The 23,421-nt window shown below is 40.6% G+C and overlaps 3 protein-coding genes across 9 annotated transcripts; 1 reads left to right on the top strand and 2 right to left on the bottom strand.

Moving 5' to 3' along the window:
• Positions 1–370: 370 nt before the first annotated feature.
• On the bottom strand, positions 371–6,077 carry pus7l (pseudouridine synthase 7 like). Of its 2 annotated transcripts, none has more exons than XM_035147471.1 (10): positions 5,995–6,077; positions 4,216–5,035; positions 3,910–4,069; positions 3,599–3,818; positions 2,595–2,693; positions 2,262–2,343; positions 1,828–1,993; positions 1,266–1,392; positions 1,056–1,109; positions 371–972 (listed from the first exon to the last, which is right to left on the bottom strand). In XM_035147471.1, the coding sequence occupies exons 2-10, from the start codon at positions 4,994–4,996 to the stop codon at positions 655–657; spliced, it is 2,007 nt and encodes a 668-aa protein (XP_035003362.1). In that variant the 5' UTR covers positions 4,997–5,035; positions 5,995–6,077; the 3' UTR covers positions 371–654. The 2 variants fall into 2 exon arrangements, with proteins under 2 accessions (XP_035003362.1, XP_035003361.1); XM_035147470.1 differs by having other exon boundaries at positions 5,872–6,008.
• A 729-nt stretch (positions 6,078–6,806) lies between these two features.
• Positions 6,807–13,562, top strand: LOC118101569 (tetraspanin-8). 5 transcript variants are annotated; one of them, XM_035147473.2, is made up of 10 exons: positions 6,807–6,980; positions 7,365–7,616; positions 8,396–8,461; positions 9,537–9,656; positions 9,781–9,855; positions 10,734–10,829; positions 11,596–11,688; positions 11,801–11,872; positions 12,291–12,371; positions 13,068–13,562. In XM_035147473.2, the coding sequence occupies exons 2-10, from the start codon at positions 7,557–7,559 to the stop codon at positions 13,203–13,205; spliced, it is 801 nt and encodes a 266-aa protein (XP_035003364.1). In that variant the 5' UTR covers positions 6,807–6,980; positions 7,365–7,556; the 3' UTR covers positions 13,206–13,562. The 5 variants fall into 5 exon arrangements, with proteins under 5 accessions (XP_035003364.1, XP_035003363.1, XP_035003366.1 ...); XM_035147472.2 differs by lacking the exon at positions 6,807–6,980 and adding an exon at positions 7,049–7,134; XM_035147475.2 differs by lacking the exon at positions 6,807–6,980 and adding an exon at positions 7,049–7,134 and having other exon boundaries at positions 9,639–9,656.
• A 1,381-nt stretch (positions 13,563–14,943) lies between these two features.
• On the bottom strand, positions 14,944–23,136 carry LOC118101965 (tetraspanin-8). Of its 2 annotated transcripts, none has more exons than XM_035148089.2 (9): positions 22,892–23,136; positions 21,576–21,641; positions 20,966–21,079; positions 20,406–20,480; positions 20,205–20,300; positions 17,833–17,919; positions 17,530–17,589; positions 16,736–16,819; positions 14,944–16,640 (listed from the first exon to the last, which is right to left on the bottom strand). In XM_035148089.2, the coding sequence occupies exons 1-9, from the start codon at positions 22,970–22,972 to the stop codon at positions 16,536–16,538; spliced, it is 768 nt and encodes a 255-aa protein (XP_035003980.1). In that variant the 5' UTR covers positions 22,973–23,136; the 3' UTR covers positions 14,944–16,535. The 2 variants fall into 2 exon arrangements, with proteins under 2 accessions (XP_035003980.1, XP_035003979.1); XM_035148088.2 differs by having other exon boundaries at positions 20,205–20,303; positions 22,892–23,133.
• Positions 23,137–23,421: the final 285 nt, after the last annotated feature.

The following is a 23,421-nucleotide window of genomic DNA, read 5'->3' on the forward strand; positions in this document are numbered from 1 at the left end:
ACAATTACGCAACTAAACACTGATCAGTTGAAGCTATTTGAAAGGGGAGTGAGAAGGAAATGTAGACAAATATTGTCATATGTCTCTATCTAGTGGTGAAAAGTGAGAATAACAACTACAATTGCTGTGTGTGTGTGTCCTGTTTTAATCTTGTTGTCTGACTGTCATCAAGATTAATCAAAAACTACTGAGCTGATTTCCGTGAAATTCTGTGGAGGGGTGGAGCGTCATTAACATTGTCAGGAAGTGTGTGGACACAATTTCATGGAAATCAGTTGTGTAATTTTTTTGTGTAATCCTGCCAATAGATAAACAAACGCAGCTGGTGACATATCCTCCTTGGGGGAGGTAAGAATTAAAAGTACAATGGTTTCTTATAATCAGAAAGTTTTACTCATGACACAAAACACAAATACTGTTCTCATGCTTTAACATTTAGATTTCTTCACATTTGGCAGTGGCTCCTCGTCATTGGAAGTTTTTTTATCATGTAATTATTCTATGTGTGGCCACAGTCGTCTGCTCAGTACAACAACAAACTAAAGGTCTACTCATATCATGTGACATTAAGGGCGAGTGAAGTTATAAAACGTTGTCGGTTAGTTACAAAAAGCTGCCTCTTCTCCCTCACACACGGACGCACAAACACAACTTCTACACATCGCACTTCATGATCTCTCTGAGGCAGATGGTTGCGTAGCAGGAGGAGTCCAGGTCGAAGTTTAAGGTGAGCGAGATCGTGTCCTGCTTCCTTTCTCCCATCACATCTCCTCCTCCTCCTCTCTGCAGCTGGTAGCTGAGGTTGCGTGGCATGGCCAGCAGGAGGCGGTAGCAGCCAGGCAGATTCAGTTTGAGGCTGCCCACTCGGAAGCGACAGTTGTCCAGCCCGTCTCTGGCCAGTCTCTCCTGGTACCAGGTCCCCATGGCGTTCTCTGGATATTTCACCGTGTTTCCTGGCATCGGCAGCAACACCTGAAGAAAATCATTTATAAAACAGTCGTGAATTGTGTTGAAACAGTCGTATTTAAAATAAGTGTTTTCCACAAACGACATACTTGTCCTAAAGTGTAGACTCCACTTTGCTCCTCTTGGTCGGTCACCACATGGATCTGGAAAAGCAAAGAAGGACAGGACAGTGGCATTAATGGCAAATTATGAAATGGGAATTACACATTACTTCAGCAGCTTGTATTCTGCTAAACACGAGACATTTCCTTTGCACATCCTGACAGGTGTGTTTCTTTTTCTGTTTTCTGTCCCGTTACCTGAGCGGAGCTGCTCTCTCCAGCCTCGTCTGCTTTGCTTTGTCCTTCCTGCAGCCACACCAGGTCTCCTCGTCTGGCACTGTGGCCCAGAGTGGTCAACCTGTGAGCCACCGCGTCGTTCCACACCCTGACGACCACAAACAAATTCAACAGAGAAATGAATATTAAAGGGTAAGAGCACCGGGATCTGGCTTTAATTTAATTTATTTTATGAAAGTTATTTATGAATATGTTGATTGGAATTTGTCATAATTTTTTGGGGGGCAATCCAAAAACAAAACAAAGTTTGGGAAATGGGTTAAAAACATTTTTTAATTGTGCAGCAAACTGAATTATATATTATTATTCATTGTAATTTTTAGAAGATACTGAAAACCAGGAAGTGTTAAACACCAGGTAAAAATCGGACGGAGGATTTGTGATGCACAAACTGGTGCGAGGTTAAACCCTGAAACTGGACAGAGGAATCTAGTAGTGGAAAATAAATAAATAAACAAAATGTTGATTGATTCCCATTTAATAAAAGAAGTCTTTGGGGTTTTTTTCCCCCTCGTCAGCTGACCTGCTGCAGTAGGCGTGCGGGTAGAAGACTCTCATGCTGTGGGGCAGGCTGAGCCAGGCCTGGGCGCAACCGTCCGCATTCGTACCGTAGCGGTTCAGGGCGCGCAGCATGAGCCGCTCCCTGGCCTTCGACAACGGCATCAAGGCCAAAGCCTCCTTGGCATTATCTAGTGTGGGGTGGGGGAAAAACAAAGGTGGAGAAAAAGGTTTAAATATCAAAAACTCACTTTTATGAAATCCGTCATAAATATCCTGCATTGGCTGTTCTCAATACTATGAAAAATATGATGGACTTTAGCAGAAATTGCTTGAGGAACTGGGCTGCAACATTAACAGATATTCATAGTTTCTACAAACTTAGTTTTAAGAAAATTATCTTTGTTAATTTTGAGGAAAAACAAAAGCAGAACAGCGAGTTCTCGTCCCGGCTCTCACCTGTCTGGAGGAAGTGTCTCTTCGCGTTGCTCTGAGGATCATCGACGTCCTCCGGGGTAAAGAAGAGACGCACAGCGCTCACCTGACACGCACAAGAATATATGACCGAAAGGACACGATGGTGAGACGATCTTCACTTGTCTTTCTAACTTCTATGCCTTTTACTGTATTTGTCTCTTCTCCATATTCAATTTTTCTCCATGTTTGTCGTGACTGTAAAGCACTTTGGGTTGACTCCTGTTGTTCTTACTGTCCGATATTAATACATCTGACTGGACTTTGCTGGGCTGAGTGGCAGCTCACATTCATTTAACAGTATTGGGCAACACTCACCATGTCTTCTTTCAGTAAAGCCAGGCCCACTCGGTCTGACTGAACGCTCTGTCCAGTCCCAAACCTCTGTGGTCCGTAGTAGTTGACGAAACCTCTGTCCTGCAGCAACAGAAAGTGGCAGTTTGTTCATATTGTTCACACAGTGAGGTTTGTAATACATGTCGCTGCTGATTGGGCAACACCCACCAAACGAGATATAAGATATTTATAAAGCATGTTGCACATCGTCTCAAGCAAAACGGTTCTGAGTTGTGCTTTTTGACATGTTGCATTATTAATGCAGGAAGTATAACTCCAGTCTGTCATTAGACTCTAATGACTACTGGCTCTTACCAGTAAAAGCTTATCAAAATTGACTGCAGATAAAAATGATATGGAGCAGAGTTGAGGTCAGCCTATTGGTTCCAGCCCTGCACAACTCTCCCTGTTTATCATGTGGCAGGTTCGTGGAATAATGTGTTTCTTCAGAAATAAAGATGAATGCGACAAGGCCATCTTCATCTGTTTCAGTAAATCAGAGCCGAGTGCAGAACTGCTTATAACTGTTTTTCTTTTTCACGCCATTCTGTCGCCCTCTTCACACTAATCTGGATATTTTGCAGAACAAACTTTTCACTCTGCGTTTGGGCCTCTCGTCCACACGTAAACAGCGACTTTTACAAAATCCTTCTAAAGTGCAGAATTACAAAAACAAAAAATGGAAACATCACAGCCTACTTAGCGCATGCCCCCATGTGATGAACATCCACCATCCATCTCACCCAATAGTACTTAGACAAGCTTTTTTCTCTGGTATTTGACAGAGCATGGATGTAGACTTCATCGCCAGCTACTGGCCCAGCATGCTTGTTTCAGCGTTTGTATTTTTTTTTAATTGAAGGTCGACAGAGAATTTTTAAAAACAAAAGGTGTTAATATCCCTTAAAAAAGTATCTGCAGCAGTGTGGACAAGTCCTGAGTAAACTCTTCACGTGTATTTCCAGCATAAAGAAAAAAACTAATACCTTCACGTTCTCCAACGCTTCCTTCACCAGCGCTGCCAGTCGAGTGTGTCTCTCTGCACCAGACGTGTGTGCGTCGCTGGAGCCGTGCGGCCTCAGGTCACGCACCACCAGGTCAAAGTGGTTCCCCTGCAGTCGTCCCAGCCGGAGAGGCTCGCTGACGGAGCGGACTTGAGTCAGACGCATCCCCCTCTTCTCGAACTCTGCCCTCTTCTCTTTCAGCCTTAACATCAAATGCATGAATTCAGATTTGTGACATTAATTATGCAGCTGCAATCTGTTTTGGTTTGAACATAAAGGAAACACAGCACTACCGTTGCGGTGACACCTTCTTCACCACCATGGTCTGGTAGGTTATGGCTCTCTTATCCTTGATCCCAGCGTAGGTGAAGTCCGACGGTAAGACGCCAAGAGCTGCTGCCATGTAGCTGATGGCCTCCAGAGTCTCCAGGTTCTCCTTATGCAGAGTGAACGCTGACACAAGAGAACACACACACACACAGGTTCACACATCACTGTGTTTCTTCATTTCATTAAACATATGTAAAGATATGAATTGGTACGTGACCTTGATAAAGCATTCAGGGTCATCTTTTTTCTTCAACATCCTACAACCTTACCAGTGTAAACCTCTTCTTCCTTCCGTTCGTCTGAGCTCCTCTTCTTCGGCCTGCCCCGCTCTCTCAGTCTCACTGAGATCGCTGTGCTCCCCTGGTCGCTGAAGCTCTTTGTCTCCACCAGCTTCCCGAACCTGCGGCTCAGGAAGTGGTGGACCGCCGTCCTGTGGTCCTTGTCGTCGTCGGGCCCGAACGTGTAGGACGAGCCCCGCACTTTGGCATCTATGAACCTGAAGAAGTCCTCCGCTTCGTCCTCCGTGACCAGCTGGGAGAGCTCCCTGTAGTCCGGGTCCTCCCTCACCCGGATTTCCGGCTGGATGGTGACGGTCATGAGGAAGGGGAAGCGGTGCCTGACGGCCCGGTGGACGTTGGCTCTGTGGTGCTTGTCGCTAAAGGATCCCAGCGACAGCTCCTGCTGCGTCGGCTTTTCATCTTTCAGGGTCAACACAAACTGCTCAAGCTCATCGCTCACCGACTGGCCCAAAATCACACCAAGATCGAAACTGCCTGGACTCGGCAGAGCTACATCTATTCCACAATCAGCCGATACATACGAATTGTGTGAGACGAAGGAATGATTATTCTGCGGAAATCTTGCAGTGGTCTCACTGGGTTTATATGCAGAGGCACAACCTTCTGCTGCCTCTTGATTCACCTGCTGTCCATTAATATCTATCTCCGTCACAACAAAGTCTTTGATAAAGTTTTTGATGCTTCCCAGAAAACCTTCATGGCTGGAGATGAAGCACGCAGGGACGTTCACAGCATCACCGTCCTGCCTCATGGTCACTTCATCCAAACTCTGCAGGGAGTCGGCTCAAAGCTGAGAAAAACAGAGGAGACATGTTGGAAGAGACAAAAAATACAGAAAGAAAATGTATACAAGGTATGGAGCTCAATTTATACACTATGCAGCTAAAAGAGAAAAACATATATACAACAGTGTCATAAGTATGCGGTTATAGATGGATGGATGGACAGATGGATGGATTGGTGAAAGGATGGATAGATGGTAAGATGGACAGACGGATCGATTAATTGGTGTATGAATAAATCGATGGATGATTAGATGGATAGATAGATGGATGGATGGATGGATGGACCGATGGGCAGATGGGTGAAAGGATGGATAGGTGGATGAATAGATGGATGAGTAGATGGATGGATAGACGATAGATAGATGGATGGACGGATGGGTAAAAGGATGGATAGGTGATTAGGATAGGCGGATGAATAGATGGATGGATGGATGTACTTTAATAATCCCAAACTGGTTACAGCAGCAAGGTATCAGGCACATAACACACTATATATGTTTAAATTATATGTACAAATGTAAAGTCAAACTACAAAAAATAAGAATTATATATATATATATATATATAAATGTATAAAATCTATACACATAGATACACACAGAGAGTAAGCATAGTATTAAGGAGGTGCAGAGACATTTGTTGAAAAGTTAAACACAAAGACACAACATAACATTAAACGGAAACAGAGGAAAAAGGGGGTTTGAATCAACCCAAACAGGAAGTTAGAGTCGGCGCGAAACTTATAAATAATTTGAACATTCTTACATCGATGACATGTTTTGCATTTCTGCTTATTTCTGCCTATTTACAGCCATTTCCGTCTCCTACAAATGAACCCTACCTCGACTCCCGCAGACAAAGAGCTGCGGCGGCTTTAGCGAGGACGTTACAGCGCATCTCTGTCTGTGAGCGGGGAAATAAACGCGTTATTCACGAACGGCGACTGTTTGTTTACTCTACGAACCTGCATGTGCCGCGTAAACCAGGAGCTGTTGATGTAAACACAAGCACGCCGAGGCGAGTCCGGCCACTTCCGCCCCACGTGACGCGTCAGGTGACGTTTCTTAAAGGGGCCGGAACAGATATCAAGTTGGAAAAGTGACTTTGAAAGAGGAGCTGTGCTGCCTTACAATAAGTTTAAACTAGTAATAAACCATTCATAATATTAAGCATGAGGATGAATAATCAGAAGGATAACTGCTTTATTTTTGTTTGGTTGTGTGCAGAGCTTAGATTAGACCGAGTCTATGGTGCAGAGGGAAGTTAGACAAGTTTGCGTTCATCCTTCCTGGTTTGTCTGCTGTGAAGATTTTATAGTCAAAATGATACTGAATTTACTTCATTGCTGTTCATGTGTGTAAGTTTAATTGTTCAACCCATCGGCTCTTATTTTTTCATAAATTGCGTGTCGGCTCTGCAGAAGTGACAGTTCCCTGAAGAGAAGAATAAAGGAAGCAGTGAAATCAACTGTGCAACAACACTCCAAAAAAAAAGATGGATCTCCTTTCTCTGTGTTTGAGCAACATCTGGGAGTTAATCTCATAAAGATAAAGACAATTATAACAAGTAAATCATTCTGTGACATTCACTCAGGCCATGACAGTTTTACAAAAGAATAAAAAAAACATTACAGCCTTGACTGGAAATGATTTGTAGGGTTAGTAGGAACACATTTCTCCAGAGTGAAAGTCCCTCTCCTCGCAGCTGTTGAAATCTGAGCTTCATTTCATACTTGATCCAGATTAGTTACATAACTTCCGGCAAACTTTCATAGACTCCGAAGTGTCCACAAGCCCCGACATTCAAATTCGACTGTGTTTTAAGCCTAAATGTCCTCAGCTAAGCTAGCGGACGTTAGCATTTCCGACATTTAGGCTTAAGACACATTGTAAATGATGCCGTTTCAAGTGGAATATGAATATCGGGGCTTGTGGACACTTGGATGACACAGTATGGAGGCATGTTAAATTTTTTTCTTATTACGTCTGAAGATAGGTCACCATTGACTTCAATTGTAGATTCTGCTGCAACAAAGTTTACCCCTGATACTCCTAAAGTGTTTTGTGGACTCAAACACTTCATCCACCCCTCCATTGGCATAGTGGTGAGTAGATGATGAGTGAATTTTCATTTCTGGGTGAACTATCCCTTTAAAGTTTTGGCTTTTGTCCATCTTATGCAGAGTGAACACTGACACAAGAGGACACACACAGGATCACACATCACTGTGTTTCTTCATTTCATTAAACATATGTGAGATAACACATAACACTGAGATCGCTGTGCTCCACTGGCCACTGAAGCTCTTTGTCTCCACCACTTATTGACCCGCAGGTTTGGGAAGCTGGCCAGGGAAGAAGAGGAAGAAGCCTTCATAGAGTGCTCAGTCACACTCCAGAGGGTTTTCGTCAAAACAAGGGCGGGCTTCTCCTCCATTTATGAACATCAACCAGATGTGAAGTTTCTGCAGGATTATCTTCCTCTCTCTCCACATCTACAACATATATCGACAGCACCAGGGAGAAGATGGAGAAAGTGAAAGTCTGTTTGTATTGGAGTTACATCACTGTGACTAGTTTGATTGGGGTAAGTGTTTGTTTTAATTCTTTGCCCAGTACAGAAAAGATGATGCGTTGCAGGTTGACATGTTGAGATTATTCAGTGATTTAGTTGATAAGTAAATCCGCTGCATATCCGACTCCATCAGATCATCTGCCTTCCGTTTAGCTCAGGAAATGTGACGCTTCATTTTATTAACCACAATTAATTAAAGAAATGTGTTATTGAAACGCTGCGTTTCGTACTTCCTCTCCGTATTATGTCGTCATGGAATCGCACTCTTCTGTCAGCCCCACCCAGCCGGTACCAGTCCAGACTCCGAACCCCCCCACTCCCTGTCACCTCCACCGCCACCCCCCCTCCACACCGAAGGCGACAACAAGAAGACATGTCGCTGAGCTAGCAGCTTGTTAGCTATCACAGGCTAACCACAACAAACAACACTGAAGAAACACTGCAGCGTGGAGGGATGCAAGGAAGAGAATGTGTCCGTGGACATTCCTCCTAAGAAAGTTACTATTCGAGACGTTACTACGTTTCGGTATGGAGTAACGTAGACGTATACATTGCAGCAGTTTTTTTTCGACTTTAAACCACTGATATATCATCTTAGGGGTACCGATACCTCAAATTAAATCCCCAAAAGGTGTAAAATATGGGCCCTTTAAATAAAAACGAAAAAATGCTTAACCTTTTTCACCTTCTCAAAACATGGTCTGACCATAAAGGGAAATGTTCCATTATTTTTTATCAAAGGTGCTACTTATAGAATGAATAATGTACTGTGTGTGTTGCTGGGGTTGCAGATCATCAGTGCCATACTGTTGGGATTCATTCTGTATTTCCACGGATCCCTCGTCAGATACAATGAGGTATAGCATCCATCCTCATTTATTGCATGATGGAGTGAAGTGTGTTCTGCTACATTTTCTACTTTACTGTTGATGGTCCACCTGTGACCACATTTTAGCACATTTTTAGCATCTATTGATCTATAAGCATTTAGTTTAAATACTTGTAATTCACTGTCAGTAGGCTATTGTTATTTGCCTGAACGAGATGTCATAAATACAAACACTCACAAAAAAAGTGAGACCCCTGTTCGGACCTGATATTAACATCCGTCCTGAGTAGAGGTGGAACAAAATATTGATACAGCAATATATCGTCGTCCTGACTCATGAGATACGATTGTCGATTATTCGTAGACAGAGTATCGTGATATTATCATTATCGTGGGCCATGTATCGTGTATCGTATCATATCGTTAGTTACCATGCGATTTCCACCCCAATGTCGCAGCTAACCCATGTGAGAAAACAAAAGGATTGTCCGTAGAATTGCCAACAAAAACAAAACGAATATCTGTGTTCATAACTGTCGATGTGCTGTGAACAAAAACGTGATTTCTGCAGTGGAATTTATACATTAATTCCTGTCTCCTGCTTGATCTACCTCGATGCCACCCCTCTTCATATGTGAAAGGCAAAGTTGTTGATGTTCGGTTAATTGGGTCCGGACATCATCCAGCTTCTGTAAAAAACAACAGAATTTGGTCTTCGCAAACATAAATGACATGTTTATTTGCATAGGGGGGCATGAACAGACAAACAGCTGACCACTTGTCATTGGATCTTTCAGGACGGATTCTAACACCAGCTCAAAGAGTGAATTTCAATTGTGAATCCACTCTGACCATATCATACAATATCGTATTTCAGTTCACCAGACAGAATAAAGTGAAGCTGCAGTAAAAGTACTGGAATAACTGTGCTCTGTGTGAAGTAGGTGTTTATCTAACCTGACCTTGGCATTTCCACTTGTCCAGTTGTTATAAACTGCACCATACATGGCAGAATTCTGATATTGATTGATATTGATATTCTAATATAACAGACTCAGGTATTTTCAGTGTTCACCATGCCTGTTGACACGGTTCTCTGTTAGGTTTCTCCACAGATGCAGCTCGGCTTCTATTGCAGTTATGGTTTTTTCATTGTACCTCTGCTCTTGGCCATTATTGGTCTGTATGGTGCCTGCCAAAAGAAGATGTGGGCGCTAATTTTGGTGGGTAAATGGAAAAAGTTTTCGTAGTAGTACAAGTAGTAGTAGTAAACAGCTCTAAAGCGCAACAGAGTTCTTAAGTGTTTTCCCGAATTTGATTGCTTATGCCTGTATGTTTGTGTGCCAGTTTGCAGTTGGAATGATCCTGGCTAGCCTGTTCATGTTTGCAATTGGAGTTAATGTGACGACCGGTGAATCTGAGGTATTACAACATTGACTATAAAATCTGTTGTCCTTTTGTGTGTTTGAGACCCAATGCATTTTTCCACATGAGGCGTCAAAGCTACAAACCACATAAGCTGACAGGGTGCATCAAAACTGCGTTCCCAATTAAGTTAACACAGAAACAGAAACAAGAAAAGATGAACGACATGACTGCTCGCCAACAGTGAAGCCAAAGCATCTCGGTCACCACCTAGTGGCTGGCTGCAGTATAGGTTATAAGCCCCGCCTCCTCCATGTTAGCGGATTGGACATAACAAAACAGGAGTCCGAGTAGTTTTTAGAGATGTTGTCTGTCCTTTTAGGTGGTTCTTATCACACTGATATATGGAGTGTTACATTTTTGTGGTAACTTTGCTTTTTTATTAGTTATTGGATGCTATAAAAGCAGGCTGAAACTCCATGATTGACAGCTGAGACTGACTCACGATTTGTGTACCTGCAATATTTGGGCTTAAATTCTGGATAGTTGGAGGAAGTAGAGACATGTTGTCCATCATTATATTTAGTCTATGTTGCAAAGATATCCAGTATTGCTCTTTATTGAATATCTACTTACTTCTTGTTTTATTTTATTTATATATTTTTCAGTAAAAATAAAATACAATCCGTCAGGACTTATCTGTATGTGTTATCAAGATAAAGTAAGGAGGTTACAAGAGTCCCTAAAGATTATTTGGGTCAGATAAGCCATACAAATTCAAAGAGAAGCTGCTCACAGACTTCATCCACATGTAGACTCACAGTAAATCCCTGGGAAACAAATATTAAATCAATTCAAAAAACATTACTGTTGGTAAAGTTTAGTTTTGTTAGTTAATCTGAGTCACTTTTACATGTCTTTGTTTTGTTGTGCAGCTGGCTGAAGCCCGGGAGAAGGTCCTTTTGAATGTGGGATCACTGGTTCATACTAGTGACAGTTTTCAAGACTCCCTCAAGGAAGCACAGACAGAAGTAGGTATAAATGTTCCTCATGCAAACACTAGTCATACAAACAGATTTGTCCAGATTTGTGGGTCATGAACACGCTGCCTTTCTTCAATGGAGAAAACCTTCTTGTTTGACTCTTGAATTCTTGTAGCTTTGTTTAAAAGACACTGTTGGATTTGTTTGGAGTTACATATAATACTGAGATTCATTTCATTGAACTATCACAATGACAAACTTAACACAAAATTAATTTTAGCGATGCACCAATTTCCATATTTTGGGGCTTCGAAGTTGTAGACAAAATTACGACGACTGTATTTTTCTACATCTCATGTGGTCGTGTCCCAGTGTCGGTGCCAGTTATGTTAGACAACCAGCACTTACCACATGTCCTCATCCGAGAATAACTATGAAAATAATATATAATAATGTTGTATTACTGTCTCTCAATTTATGGGCTACATTTTTTTATTTGTTACTTAAAAAAAATATTTGAAGTCTTTAGAAGTGTATGTATTGGTTAGCATGAATGTTAATGTATTGTCATAATTTATTTATTTAATAAGTTTATTTTTTTTTACGTTTTTCCAGCAACCCAAAATATTTTGTATCTTATTTTAAATAGCGGATATGCTATGCCAAGTCTGGCACGGGTGGCTGAATTGTATAAATGGTGTGTTATATTAAGATTTCATAGCCTCAGGTAAGACAACACCTTTGGAAAGTGATAATAATAACAGAATATTGATTGTCTCTTATTCATGTATTTAAAATGTGTCCTCTCCCCTAGTATCAGTGTTGTGGACTGGAACAGGGCTACGTGGACTGGGGCTACGACATCCCAGAATTGTGCCTGTGCACTGACCAGTCCACTGAACCCTGTGTGAGCCTGAACTCAAACTCCCTTTATGTACCAAGCTTGTATGGCTAATAATGTTCAAGTTGCAGCATCGCCTGTTAGCATTCAGCTAATACTTCATACCTGTGTATTCCAGGTGGCAGCTCCAAATGACAGCATGCTCTTTGAAAAAAGGACCAATGACCAGCCCATCATGATATATAAAGAGGTAATGAAGAAAATGATTTATTTTATACATGGACAGGTTGAGCACGATTTTTAATTGTTGCCAAAGTGAAAACTGCATTTTTACGGGAATAATAAAGTCGTAATTTCACAAGAATAAAGTTATTATTTTACGAGTGTAAAGTTAGAATATTGTAAATAAAAAAAACAATAAAGGTGTAATTTGACCAACAATGTTGTAGTTTCTCAAAGAAACAATAAGCTTTGACGGGTGCTGCTTACTGCTAATTTTACTAAAATATGTTTTTTCTTTATTCTCCTGATGTAATGACTTTTTTTTCTCATTAAATTGCAATTTTATTTCTCATCAAATCACAACTTTCCCTGTTTAATCTCTTATTATTCTGACCAACAAACCTATTTAATCGTGACGATGCCGTATGATTTTTCTCATCTTTCAGCCATGCCTTCAATTCCTGATTGAGGATGTATACATGCTGCAAACTGTTTTGCGTGTGATGATGGCATTCATATTTTTCTTGGTATGTACTGTCCATCTGTGTGTCTGATTGTACCACTGACCTGCCCTCCTGTTTTAATTGTCTCTAACTTCACCATCCTGACCTACGCTTTTCCAGCTCTCTCCTCTTCGATGGTTGAGCTTCACTTTATCTCAAATTGTCTCCATTTCCCCCTTTTCACTTTTGAATTGAACCACTTGAGCCTTAAAGCCTTTATTAACCATCATTTTTTATTGATAAGTTTGTGTCATGACACATGTTCCCTCTTTCTATCAAACACTTTTCATACAATGTGACATTTATCGTGATAGTTATTGATTTTGATTGATAAGAACATTTTATCTTTATCGCTTAATTTTTGGCCATATTGCCTGTAAAGTAAAGACATTACAAGGATTTGTTTTTACTCCATTGTTGTTCTCGTCAGCTTTTTAGACATTTCTGTCTTTAATACTCCTCAGCCTCATGTATCAATATACCTTGATCATAGCAGACCTGTGATGGTAAGAAATATAGGTGTTTTTAACAATATTAATAATGACTCTGTAGTTCAATGGAATTAATTAATTATTCATTTCTGTCTTTATTTGAATTTCCAACCTGTCACCACATTCCTGTTGTCTTTACTGACCCCTTCAGTCTCCTTTGAAGACTGCAGCTTCCAAACAAAGTATTGAATAAGGAATAAATAAGCATCTCTGTCTCACTGTCCTTCAGGCTTTGTCGGCAGTGTTGTGTATTTTCATCTTGTGTCAGATGAATAAGAGGGAGGACCAGTGCGGTGATCTGAACCCCGGAGGTGAAAGCGAGCAACAACTTCAGCTGGGCCCCCTGATTTCTCCAGTTCATCTGTAGCTGCTATTTACACTGACAAACCTGTATCATCATGTCAGCACATTCAGCTAAACACTAACACGAAAAAAGCATTGATAACAAGCAGTATCTATGATATATTACAAGCTGCCTGTAACATCCACTTATTTCTCATCTGTGTCTGTATTAATGGTTGTCGTACTTGGACATACAATTTTTTTTTACCTTACACTGGCGAAATTGTGGGCTGTGAGGAAATGGTAAGACACTGAAGTTATTTTATTTGTGATAATCAGAAAAAGATGTGTAGTGGAAAATTCAACTGACCAGTGTCTAAGGTATTGGAAATCCCCCTGACCAGGTGTCTCACTGCTGTGATACTGTCTACCTGACAGGATGGAACCCTTATTTGGCGGTGTCTCACTGCTATGACCTTGATAAACAGGGTGCATGCCCTTATTTGGTGATGTTTTCTTCCAACTGCTACAGCAGACGGACAGACACAGATGATGATCTCATGTCTTTCATGTCTTTTTTTCAGATTATGTTTTATGAAACGCCTCTTCGTATAAGTTCTGGCTTTTGTGAACTTGCGGCCAGTTCCATTTTGAGCACCCGTGCTTGTTGTGTAACCGCTGCAGAGCTTACTATTATACAGACTCAAAGGCAACTCCAGTCTGAGAATTTCATTATTTCAAATCTCAAGATGATAAAACAAATTCATGAACTACATATCAGGCCGAAACCCCATGTGTATTATAAATTAGTTCAAGATAGAAGTAACCAATAAGTGACGTGTAATTTTGCACAAACAGCAAAATCAGGCATATTGTAAGTTGAGAAGATAAAGTTAAAAAAAAAAGTGTCTGTAGAAAAACTGACATATTAGAGCTTTAACTAGAATGTCTCTATTTTGTTGTTTTGTATCTTTTTTGTATCTTTAAAATTTTACATATTTAAAAAGATATTGCATATTTGTATTTTGACAGTAACTTTCATCTCTTATATGACGTCCTTACTACATACACAATATATATAATCTGCAAACTGCATGAAGATGTATTGTAGCATGAAAAAACATGTATAAATAAAAATGTTTTTGTAGGGATTTAATTTGTTCATAATTAAGAAAGATAAATAACATTAAACAAACACATTTTTTAACAAATTAAACAAATTAAAATAAAAAGAGTTATGTAACGTAGTTGCATGGTGCAACCAAAGACGACATATAAAGATGGATGGCCTGACAGCCCCCCAAAGCTGCAGTTACATGTCCCAGGTCTCAAGTTTCCTTTATTAAAATTTGACACGGCAGGAAATAAACAAAAGCGAAAAAGGTTTTTAGCTGTGAAACCTAAAATGCGTCAAAGTTAACAGAACTCTTCAAATTAAACAAAAAACAAACATTAAATCAAAAGCTATATGTCAAGTACATTTTTCTCAAAGATGGTTTATGTCAGTTCTGTTTGTTTAAGTGCAAATTTTTTCAGTAAGTTTGGTTTTAATTAGTTGTTTGATGCGTGGTGAAATTAATATTCGACAGCTGAGATTGACTCGTGATTGGTCGAGCGCGAGTATCGTAAGGAAGTCCATCCTCCAATCGCTACTGCAATTGAGGGATGGATGTCTCTGTCTCCAAATCCGCAAGATGCCGGAGTTCAGATCCGGAATATTTTGGCTTCATTTCTGGATTGTGGGACAACGTGGAGACTACAGTGTTTAAGAGATTTTAAGCTGCTGGAATGTCCTTTTCAAAATAAAAGCCAAGACATCAACGAAACAAGAATCACATTGTTTATTCCTATTTACAAAATATTACACGACTTCATTCCATAAATAAGAAAAACAGTGTTCGACAGAAACAAAAATACCATAGTTTACAGAACATATACTGTATATTAGGCATTAATGGTTAAAGTGCACAGGTAGACATCGGATCCGCTGTATCTGATGAAACTCGTTTGACAATACATAAGTCGAGAGAGGGCATTTCGACTGCAGCCGGTCGTGTTGGGGGCGGCGTGGCGTAACGGCGTCGTCAGTCGGGACGCTACAACCTCTGCGTCAGAAATAACTGAAGATTTACAGGCCTGTCTACTGGATGTGCGACCAAACAGACTCCCCTCTCTCCTCACATATCATTTACCCACTACATGTGCTTTAAGGAAAAACAAATGGAATTAAGTGATGGAAGTTTTCAGATATATATATAATGCACAAGGCATCGAGACATCCTGGCCTCCCAACGAGAGCGTGGACTCATTCCTTTTGTCTGACCTGATTATTTACCCGAGAAAATACATTGCTCCGTAATAAATAAATCATTATATGTTTCAATCAAAGCACTTTTGTAAACACTGTTTTAAGAAAGATGCTACATTAGGATTATTAATATCAGATATTGGTTTGTTGCTCGAGTGCTTGGTTTGTTCAATGCGTGTGCTTAAGACGATTTGGAGACGTACGTTTGAAAGAATTGGTCCGGTTGACAAACATAAAACGTTTTCCGTGCACATGGTACAGTAGATGTGATCGGATTAATATCTGGCTTTACAAAGACACACAGATGTGTCCAGATGTGAAGGCGATGCATATAGAACGTATATTATCAAGATGAGACGATGCATAAGCAGCATTCAGACGTGCACTGAACTGCGGATATTCTCGGGACTTTCTCCAGAGGGGGCTGAACGCGAGAACGCAAATTTCTGAGCGCGGAAATAGCAGGAGATCCTCCACAGGATTCGCCGCGAGCGAGTGGGCGTGTTGGTGACGTTTCTTACACGCGATGGACGCAAAAATGATAAAAATACGAAAGAAATACAAATATCTCAGGATGAAAAAGCGCCGCAATACACTGACGAAGATGCCAATAGAGTTTTTGGTAATAGGAGCCGACGCTGTAAACAAAAACACGTGATCTCCGCAGTGGAATGAATACGTTACTCTCTGTGTCTGAGCGGAGAATCTCCTGCTGCGTAGAAAGTCCGGACCCAGTTCTGCAGACATTTGTTTGAAAACGACTTTACTGTAAATAATGAAATGCCAGAAAAACAAATGGTTAGATATAGTCATCGAGAACAGAATCTTAAGAGAAAGCATGTGACAATTATTAAAGATTAGATAATTTAATTAAACTGCATTGTTTTCACAGCAGTAAGGCAATAAAAAATCATTTGAAATTGATCTTATGCATGTAGATTATTTCTCAATATCGCGTACATGCATTAACACTATGAAAATGATAATTTAACATATGTCGCTATAGCGTAAAATATAGCCAGGTTATGATATACAGCGTAACGTGTTTACATGTGCAAATTCAAACAAGATAGTAATTGCAAATACGTATTAAAAGGTACGAGGTTACTAGAAGGCACCGGGGACGTATCTGTTAGAATAGAGGAGAGCCATGAACTCCTGTTTTCTTTTGATCTGCCCCATCAGCTTGATGCTCATGACGAGTAAAACCATCTGCAGGACGGAGAATGGAGGCACAGGTCAGATCGAGGGGAGCAACAGGCGCAGGCAAGTATATGACTATGTGAAGGGGGAAAATAAAAACGTACCCAAAACACTCCGCTTCCAAACTGTATGGCCATCGTCAACGAGAACGCGAGCTTCAGTTCAGAGACGTAAATCGGCAGACAAGGCTGGGGGAATGAAAAGAGAGGAGGTTTGTGAGGAAGTGAAAATCTCCGAGGGGGTAAGAGTTTACTGGACCATTACGTACGGTGGCCCTGAAGTGCAAATCCCAAAACACAATTGGCAAATGAGAAAACACAACAACAAATACGAAGACACAATGCTAAATATGAATATATGAGAGCAAATAAGAAGATACAACGGGAAGTAAGGAAACACAATAACAGAAAAGGAAACACAACAACAAATCACAATACAGGTGGACAGTGCGTCCATCCAATAAGCTACAAGCCTTGTCGATAGCCGGTGTTATGCTGTTGTGTTTTATAATTTGTTGTGTTTTGTGATTTGCTGTTGTGTCTTTTTGTGTTGTGTCGTTGTGTTTCATGATTTCTTGTGTTTTGTAATTTGTTGTGCTTTATAATTTGGAAAGTTTTGTGATTTGATGGGTACTATGATTTGTTGTTGTGTCTTTTTGTTTTGTTTTATGATGTGTTGTTGTGTTTTATAATTTGTTGTATCTCGTGGTTTGCTGTTGTGTTTCCTGATTTGCTGTGTTTTGTTGTTGTGTTTCATATTTTGTTGGTTTGTGGGTTTCTGTTGTGTTTTACAATTTGTTGTGTTTTGTTTTTTGTTCTTTTGTAATTTGTCCTTGTGTTCTGAACTTCAGTGCCACCGTCTTCAAGCCTCTGTAATTTTCTAAAACAGATTTATTCACCTCTTGATAAACATACTGGTTCTTTGGCGCCCCGAGTGTGGCGCTGCCCCGTAGTCGAATCTGGTGAAGATTCACAAAATCCCATCACACAACATGACAAAAATAAAATATTACATGTGCAACTTTAATTCTATAATGATTAATGAATATGAAGAAAGAATCAGCTCCTTTAGCATCATGGGTACTTCTTTTCTATAGTTCTAAGCATCAGTCTTATCAGATATAATCATATTAGTCCATAATGTGTGACGTCAGGACCTCAGTGCTTATTAATTTTCTGTTTATATAAAGAGAGAAACTCACACATTTTCCTGGATACTGACAGTTACAGGAGGCAGGGATGAAGGAGCCCCAGTCTTTGTAGCCTTCAATGAGACCGCAGCATTCGAACTGGAGGTGACACAAACACAAACAAACACACAAACACACAAAATGCATTATACAATATAATATCTGGTCCATAGTCTGTGACTAAAGATGGACGGAATGACATATCCTCTAAAGCGAAGCCTAATCATCTTGATGTCTCCTGGCTGGCTGCAGTATCGGTCATAAATTTTGCCTCCTCCATGTTAGTAGATTTTACCTGTCAAATAAATGTTGATATCAATTTTCAGTAAGTTTGGTTTAAATTAGTTATTTAATGCTCTAAAAACAAGGTGAAACGTCATGATTGACAGCTGAGAATGACTTGTGATTGGTCTGAGTGCGTTTATCGACACGTCCGACTACTGCCCGATATCTGGCTCCAAATGACCTCTAAAACCCAAGATGGCGGCAACCGTATCCAAGATATTTTAGCCACATTTTTGTCCAACAGGAGGAAGCGGAGATGCGTCGTCCATCTTTTTGTGCGCTCTACGGTCTGTACCCACAAAAGATGCATCCTCTCTTTAGTTGGTGCAGGTAATAATAAGAATAAATAATACATTTTATTTTATCGCACCGTTCGAGACACCAAAGGACACCTTCCAATACATCCTAAATAAACACATGAATAATTAAAGTAAAACTAAGATCAGGTCAAAGGGCAATGACACCTTTACAGTACAAATCTGAAACAGCAGAGTGATGTCCCTTTAAAATAAACCACACCCACGTGTCTAACCACGCCCCAAATACTATATATACTGCAGGTGTGGCCTCATTCAGGTTTGATTGCCACTTGAGTGTTTTTGTCCGTGTTGGAGGTTACAGCTTCTAGACAAATCCAGCAAATGTGTGTAGTACAGTGTGTGTCGATGTTCTTCTTCGAGCAGCCTCCTCAGATTTCTTTTCCCTCCGCCCTCGTGTCTTTTTCAGGCAACTCTCCATCTTACAAGTGTGGGAGTTTGTCTCTTTCTGCCTCAGGAGGCCGAGACAAAGCCTGAGCAGCAATCTGCGTCAGAATTTATGCTCCTCCTCGGCGTCATAACTCAAGTCAAATCCAAACACACAGACGTGATCCACACATTTTAAGATTCGTTGTGATTTGCCCATTCAGGGGATTTCATAATCTTCACTGTCAATTGAAAACATTTTCTTGGAAAACACAGAAAAAAAGCTGCTACACAAAGCAACAAAACTTAAAACGAAATGTTTTTAAATTGTCTTCAGGCTTCCAGTGATGTATATGTCTGTAAATGCATGATAACACTATGTACAACAACTAATGCAACTGCTAATTCTGCATACTTGTAATTATCAGGTTTTTTCAATTTAAACATGCTTAAAATAGGATGTAGGCCACAGCTAACAAAGGGACTTCCTGTTAAAATCCCCCTAATGCATTATGGGCATTGTAGTTCCACCATTGAGAGCATGATTATTCCGCAAATCAAAGTAAAACCAAACGAAAACAACCATTACCATGAACTACAGACACGAGTCATGCATTGAATCTTTTAGAAATGCCACATATCCATGAAATTGTTTTTTCACTGGGAAAACAAGTTGTATCGATAAAAATGTTGGGATTTGGGACTAAATAGACAAAAGGTCAGATCATCAGGTGATATCTTGTTATTTAAGATAAAAGCTTTCTAAGACAGATGTATGGACTCGCTGTTTAATTATGTGGTGAAGAAAATAGTTTTTCTGGTTCTTTAATTCGTTAATGGTTCTTTATTTACTGCACTTGTTCAGAAAGAAGGATGTGTGACATAAATATACAGAGAATAGCACTGAGTAGAGCACATTCCTCCGCCAAGGCCCAACACTCTGCTTGTGAAACCAATCATCTAGATTCATGAATTATTCTCTGAGACATCAATGAAAATGTTGAAAAAACGTCCTATCCTGCAATGTTAAAGAAAGTGATTCACACCGAAACATTGAATGACTTCTTCCCTGACCCATGCCACATCCTTCCGCCCAGTTTTGCGGTAATGCTTCCAGTATTTTTTTGCGTAATCCAGCTAACTAACAAACCGAGGAACGCAGATGAAAACGTAACCTTCATGGCCGGGGTTATGATGAAAATAGGTCTATGATGTTGGAATTGGTGCTAACCAGTAATTTTCCAAAGGCCAGATCTTGGATATGTTGTTTATGTATATAGGATATATAAAAGATGTGTAGATTTATATGGACATATGGACCCACCATTTAACTGTGTGGTTAAGAGAAGGAGTTTTGATTATTTCTCAAACCCAATGTACATTGCATTTAAAAAATACATGTAAATCGCTGCTTACTTCTTCCTGAATACTGTACAGAAGGGTCCTGTTGGCTTTGTTAGTTGCACTGAGCGGCATCATGGACAGCAGCTTGTTCTCTTCACGGACCACCCGCTTCTGAGGGGGGGGGGGAATCATACTGAACACTGGTCTTTGCAAATAAACACATACTGTAGTTAAACCGTCTATTTACACAACTGTACTGTTTCAATACTGTACCTCGTAGAGATCTTGGTAACTTAGTGCTGTTCTAACAATTATTGTTTGACTGGCTGCGGCCATCCCAGTCGCATACTGCAGAAATCAAGAGAAGAGAAAGAGAAGCATCATTTGTAGAAAACACATCTCAACACAGACACACACTTTGGTCAATAAGTCTAAGAAACAATAAGATATTAAAATTTTGTGCGCCCAAAAGTGAGATCAAAAAGTTATGATCGCCACCTGGTGGCTGGCTGCGGTGTTGGGCATAAACAAATACACTTTTCTCAAAGATGGTTTCAATTAGTTATTTGAAACCAAAAAACGTGGTGAAACATCCTGATTGACAGCTGAGACCGACTCGTGATTGGTCAAGCTTGTGTATGTGTGGGACCTCCATCCTCCGATCGCTGCTGCAATAGGGGATGGAGGTCTCTGGGTCCGAATGCACAAGACGGCAGCGTTTGTATGCAGGATATTTTAGCTTAATTTCCGGATAGTGGGAGGAAGTGGAGACACGTCGTCCATCTTCATTTACAGTCTAAACAAACACGGGGAAGGTCTATTTATTTCTTTACCAGAATCAAACACCATCTCTTTCCTTTACAAGCTCCGAATATGCCGAGCACTGACAGCAGCAGGCAGCCGATCTCGATGACGTACATCAACACCACAGAGACACTGGACACCAGCTGTGGAGGAAAAATAACATAAATGTTCACAAATGTTTTTTCTTAATAAATTGTGGATCAGGTTAACCAATACTATATCTAAGACAAACCCTAATCTTAGATATATTCACTTACACTTTAATATTATGTTGTTGTCATGGACGTGTTGCTGAGATAGCACGGCTACAAAAAGGGTCGGAGGTCAGGGTTAGCTACAGAACCCTTAGCACGGGAAGATAATTCACTGTCTAGCCCAAGGACACTTCAAGAGGCAGATGCTTGTTGACATGAGGGCTTGAGTTCAGCTCTTACACAGTAAATACAATAATGTATGAGAAAAACAGAAGCTAGAGCTTGTTCAGGTAACATTGACGGAGGGAAGAGCGAGCAGTTTGTGGATAATCCCTTTGCTCCTTTTTAAACTGTGACAACACAGAGTTTATTTCTGGCTCCAGTGAATAATAATATCTGCTTTGGGAGTTATTCTTTTTCATCCAATCAGAAGACGGTCTCTTACTTTGCCGGTTTGCACGAGGTCTCTGTGCCAAGCGACCGTCATTGTCAGCATGAAGAAGCACAGCGCCTTTGGGAGGAAGACATGAAAGTGTTTAAGGTTACACAGACAGTAGGCGGGAATTAATATAAGTGTTTCTAAATCCGCATTATCCAAATGGTAAATGTTATTCAGCCAGGCCTCGAAAAAGTATCCCCTCTAAATGTTTGTGCTACCTTGTGGTGAACTCGTTTGTGTACTCATCCAGGATTAGTGCTGGTAAATACAATAATATCCTTCACAAAGGCCCAACAGTCCCCTCATGAAACCACATTTAAATTCACTAGATCTGGATTTTAGTTGGATCGGCAACACATTGCACAAATGCATAAAAATGTTAAAAAACGTCCTGTCTTGCATATCCTGATCCTTCCTCGGATCATGCAGCACCCCTCTAAAAAAGTTCATGGAAATCAGTTGAGTAGTTTTAGCGTAATCCTGGTTATATTCATATAATCATATAATTATTCTCACCCATATTCTCACATTTGCACATATTTTTACTCTGTCTTTACACTGTATATATTAGTTTAATTACATGCATATTTTTTCCATATTTCTATATACTTCACCTTAAGTATTGCATGTAACTTGTTACTTACTGACGCCTATTTGGACTCTTGCTGCTGTAATACTGCAAAACTGTTTAGCGGAGGTTGACGTCCCAATATTAGTTTAACAGAAAAGTCCAGCCCATAAAGAAGAGTTTAAAACCACAACAGAGCAAAAATAAGTCTTTCAATTTAAAAAATAATAACAATGTGATCATTATAGATTAATAATTTATGTGCACATTTTTATTGAAATCATTTCCAGCCCTATAATCCAGGATACCTTTTTCCTTACAGGGCTGTAGCATCACAACCAAAACGAGGCCTACACAGCACGACTCTAAACTCACAAACCCACTGTAAACATGAGCATTCTGGGAACAATCAGCCGGAGATGCATTGTGGGACAGAGGATGATGCTCGTTGTGTGTGAATGCACATACCAGGCATGCACATGACGTCTTTTTTTCTGCTCTGATGTTCATGTGTGTGCAAGCTTCTTTTTTTTTTTTTAAATAAAGTGGCATAAATAACGTGCTGCTGACATCACGTCCCAGTGATGGAATGGAGGCGCTGCAGCATCCTCTCTGGGACGCACACCCTTCGCTTTGGGGTTGGTTGTGGACCGGGCTGATGATTTAGCAGCGATGTAAACATGTATATAAATAAACATGGGCTGTGAAAAAGCGATCCGCAGGCCTGGTGGTTGTGCAGGTTTCATGCCCCTACCATGTGCACGGCGTTGGCGAAGATGAACGGCCTCTTCAGGGTGGTTTTGTCCGCCACCACGACCACCGCGCTCCGCTGCATGTCTCCGGGTCTCTGCAGCGTCAGCCGCTCACATACAGAACAGGGATCGCAGATCCGAGGTGTTTGGAAGCTCAGTAAAGGACGAGTGTGGCGATGGAGCCGCACAGGACGTCACTGTGACGTCACCGCGATGTCCTGGATAACGATGGAGCGCTGCTGCCTTCAGGTGCAGCCGGAAATATCGCCATCAATGGGATTACTTGTACGAGAATCTGCCATGATAAAAACAATTTATCCTAGAATCATTAAAGGTGCAGTGGTTGTGCTTATTGTGGTCACTTTGGTCATAATTTTACCATCTAGAAGGTTTAAATGTTACTATTCATTATTTGGTTCGGACAATTCACAAATTTACGTTGGTGTAGGGTGACGTGAATATAAAGATGGAGGACAGGGCAGCTCCCCAAAAAGTGAAGCCAAAGCATCTAGGTCGCCACCTAATGGCTGGC

The sequence above is a fragment of the Hippoglossus stenolepis genome, chromosome 22 (assembly GCF_022539355.2).
Source record: "Hippoglossus stenolepis isolate QCI-W04-F060 chromosome 22, HSTE1.2, whole genome shotgun sequence".
Classification (NCBI taxonomy): Eukaryota; Metazoa; Chordata; class Actinopteri; order Pleuronectiformes; family Pleuronectidae; genus Hippoglossus; species Hippoglossus stenolepis.

Excerpts from the sequence above, each read along its gene's own strand:
- pus7l (XM_035147471.1), bottom strand. The coding sequence starts at position 4,996 with ATGAGGCAGGACGGTGATGCTGTGAACGTCCCTGCGTGCTTCATCTCC. Across the intron at positions 2,694-3,598 it reads AAGCGTTGGAGAACGTGAAG|GACAGAGGTTTCGTCAACTA; the intron begins GTATTAGTTTTT and ends CTGTTGCTGCAG. Across the intron at positions 2,344-2,594 it reads CTTTACTGAAAGAAGACATG|GTGAGCGCTGTGCGTCTCTT; the intron begins GTGAGTGTTGCC and ends TGTGCGTGTCAG.
- LOC118101569 (XM_035147473.2), top strand. The coding sequence starts at position 7,557 with ATGGAGAAAGTGAAAGTCTGTTTGTATTGGAGTTACATCACTGTGACT. Across the intron at positions 8,462-9,536 it reads CCCTCGTCAGATACAATGAG|GTTTCTCCACAGATGCAGCT; the intron begins GTATAGCATCCA and ends GTTCTCTGTTAG. Across the intron at positions 11,689-11,800 it reads ACCAGTCCACTGAACCCTGT|GTGGCAGCTCCAAATGACAG; the intron begins GTGAGCCTGAAC and ends TGTGTATTCCAG.
- LOC118101965 (XM_035148088.2), bottom strand. The coding sequence starts at position 22,972 with ATGCAGCGGAGCGCGGTGGTCGTGGTGGCGGACAAAACCACCCTGAAG. Across the intron at positions 21,080-21,575 it reads ACCTCGTGCAAACCGGCAAA|CTGGTGTCCAGTGTCTCTGT; the intron begins GTAAGAGACCGT and ends TTTCCTCCACAG. Across the intron at positions 16,820-17,529 it reads ACCAGTATGTTTATCAAGAG|CCTTGTCTGCCGATTTACGT; the intron begins GTGAATAAATCT and ends TCATTCCCCCAG.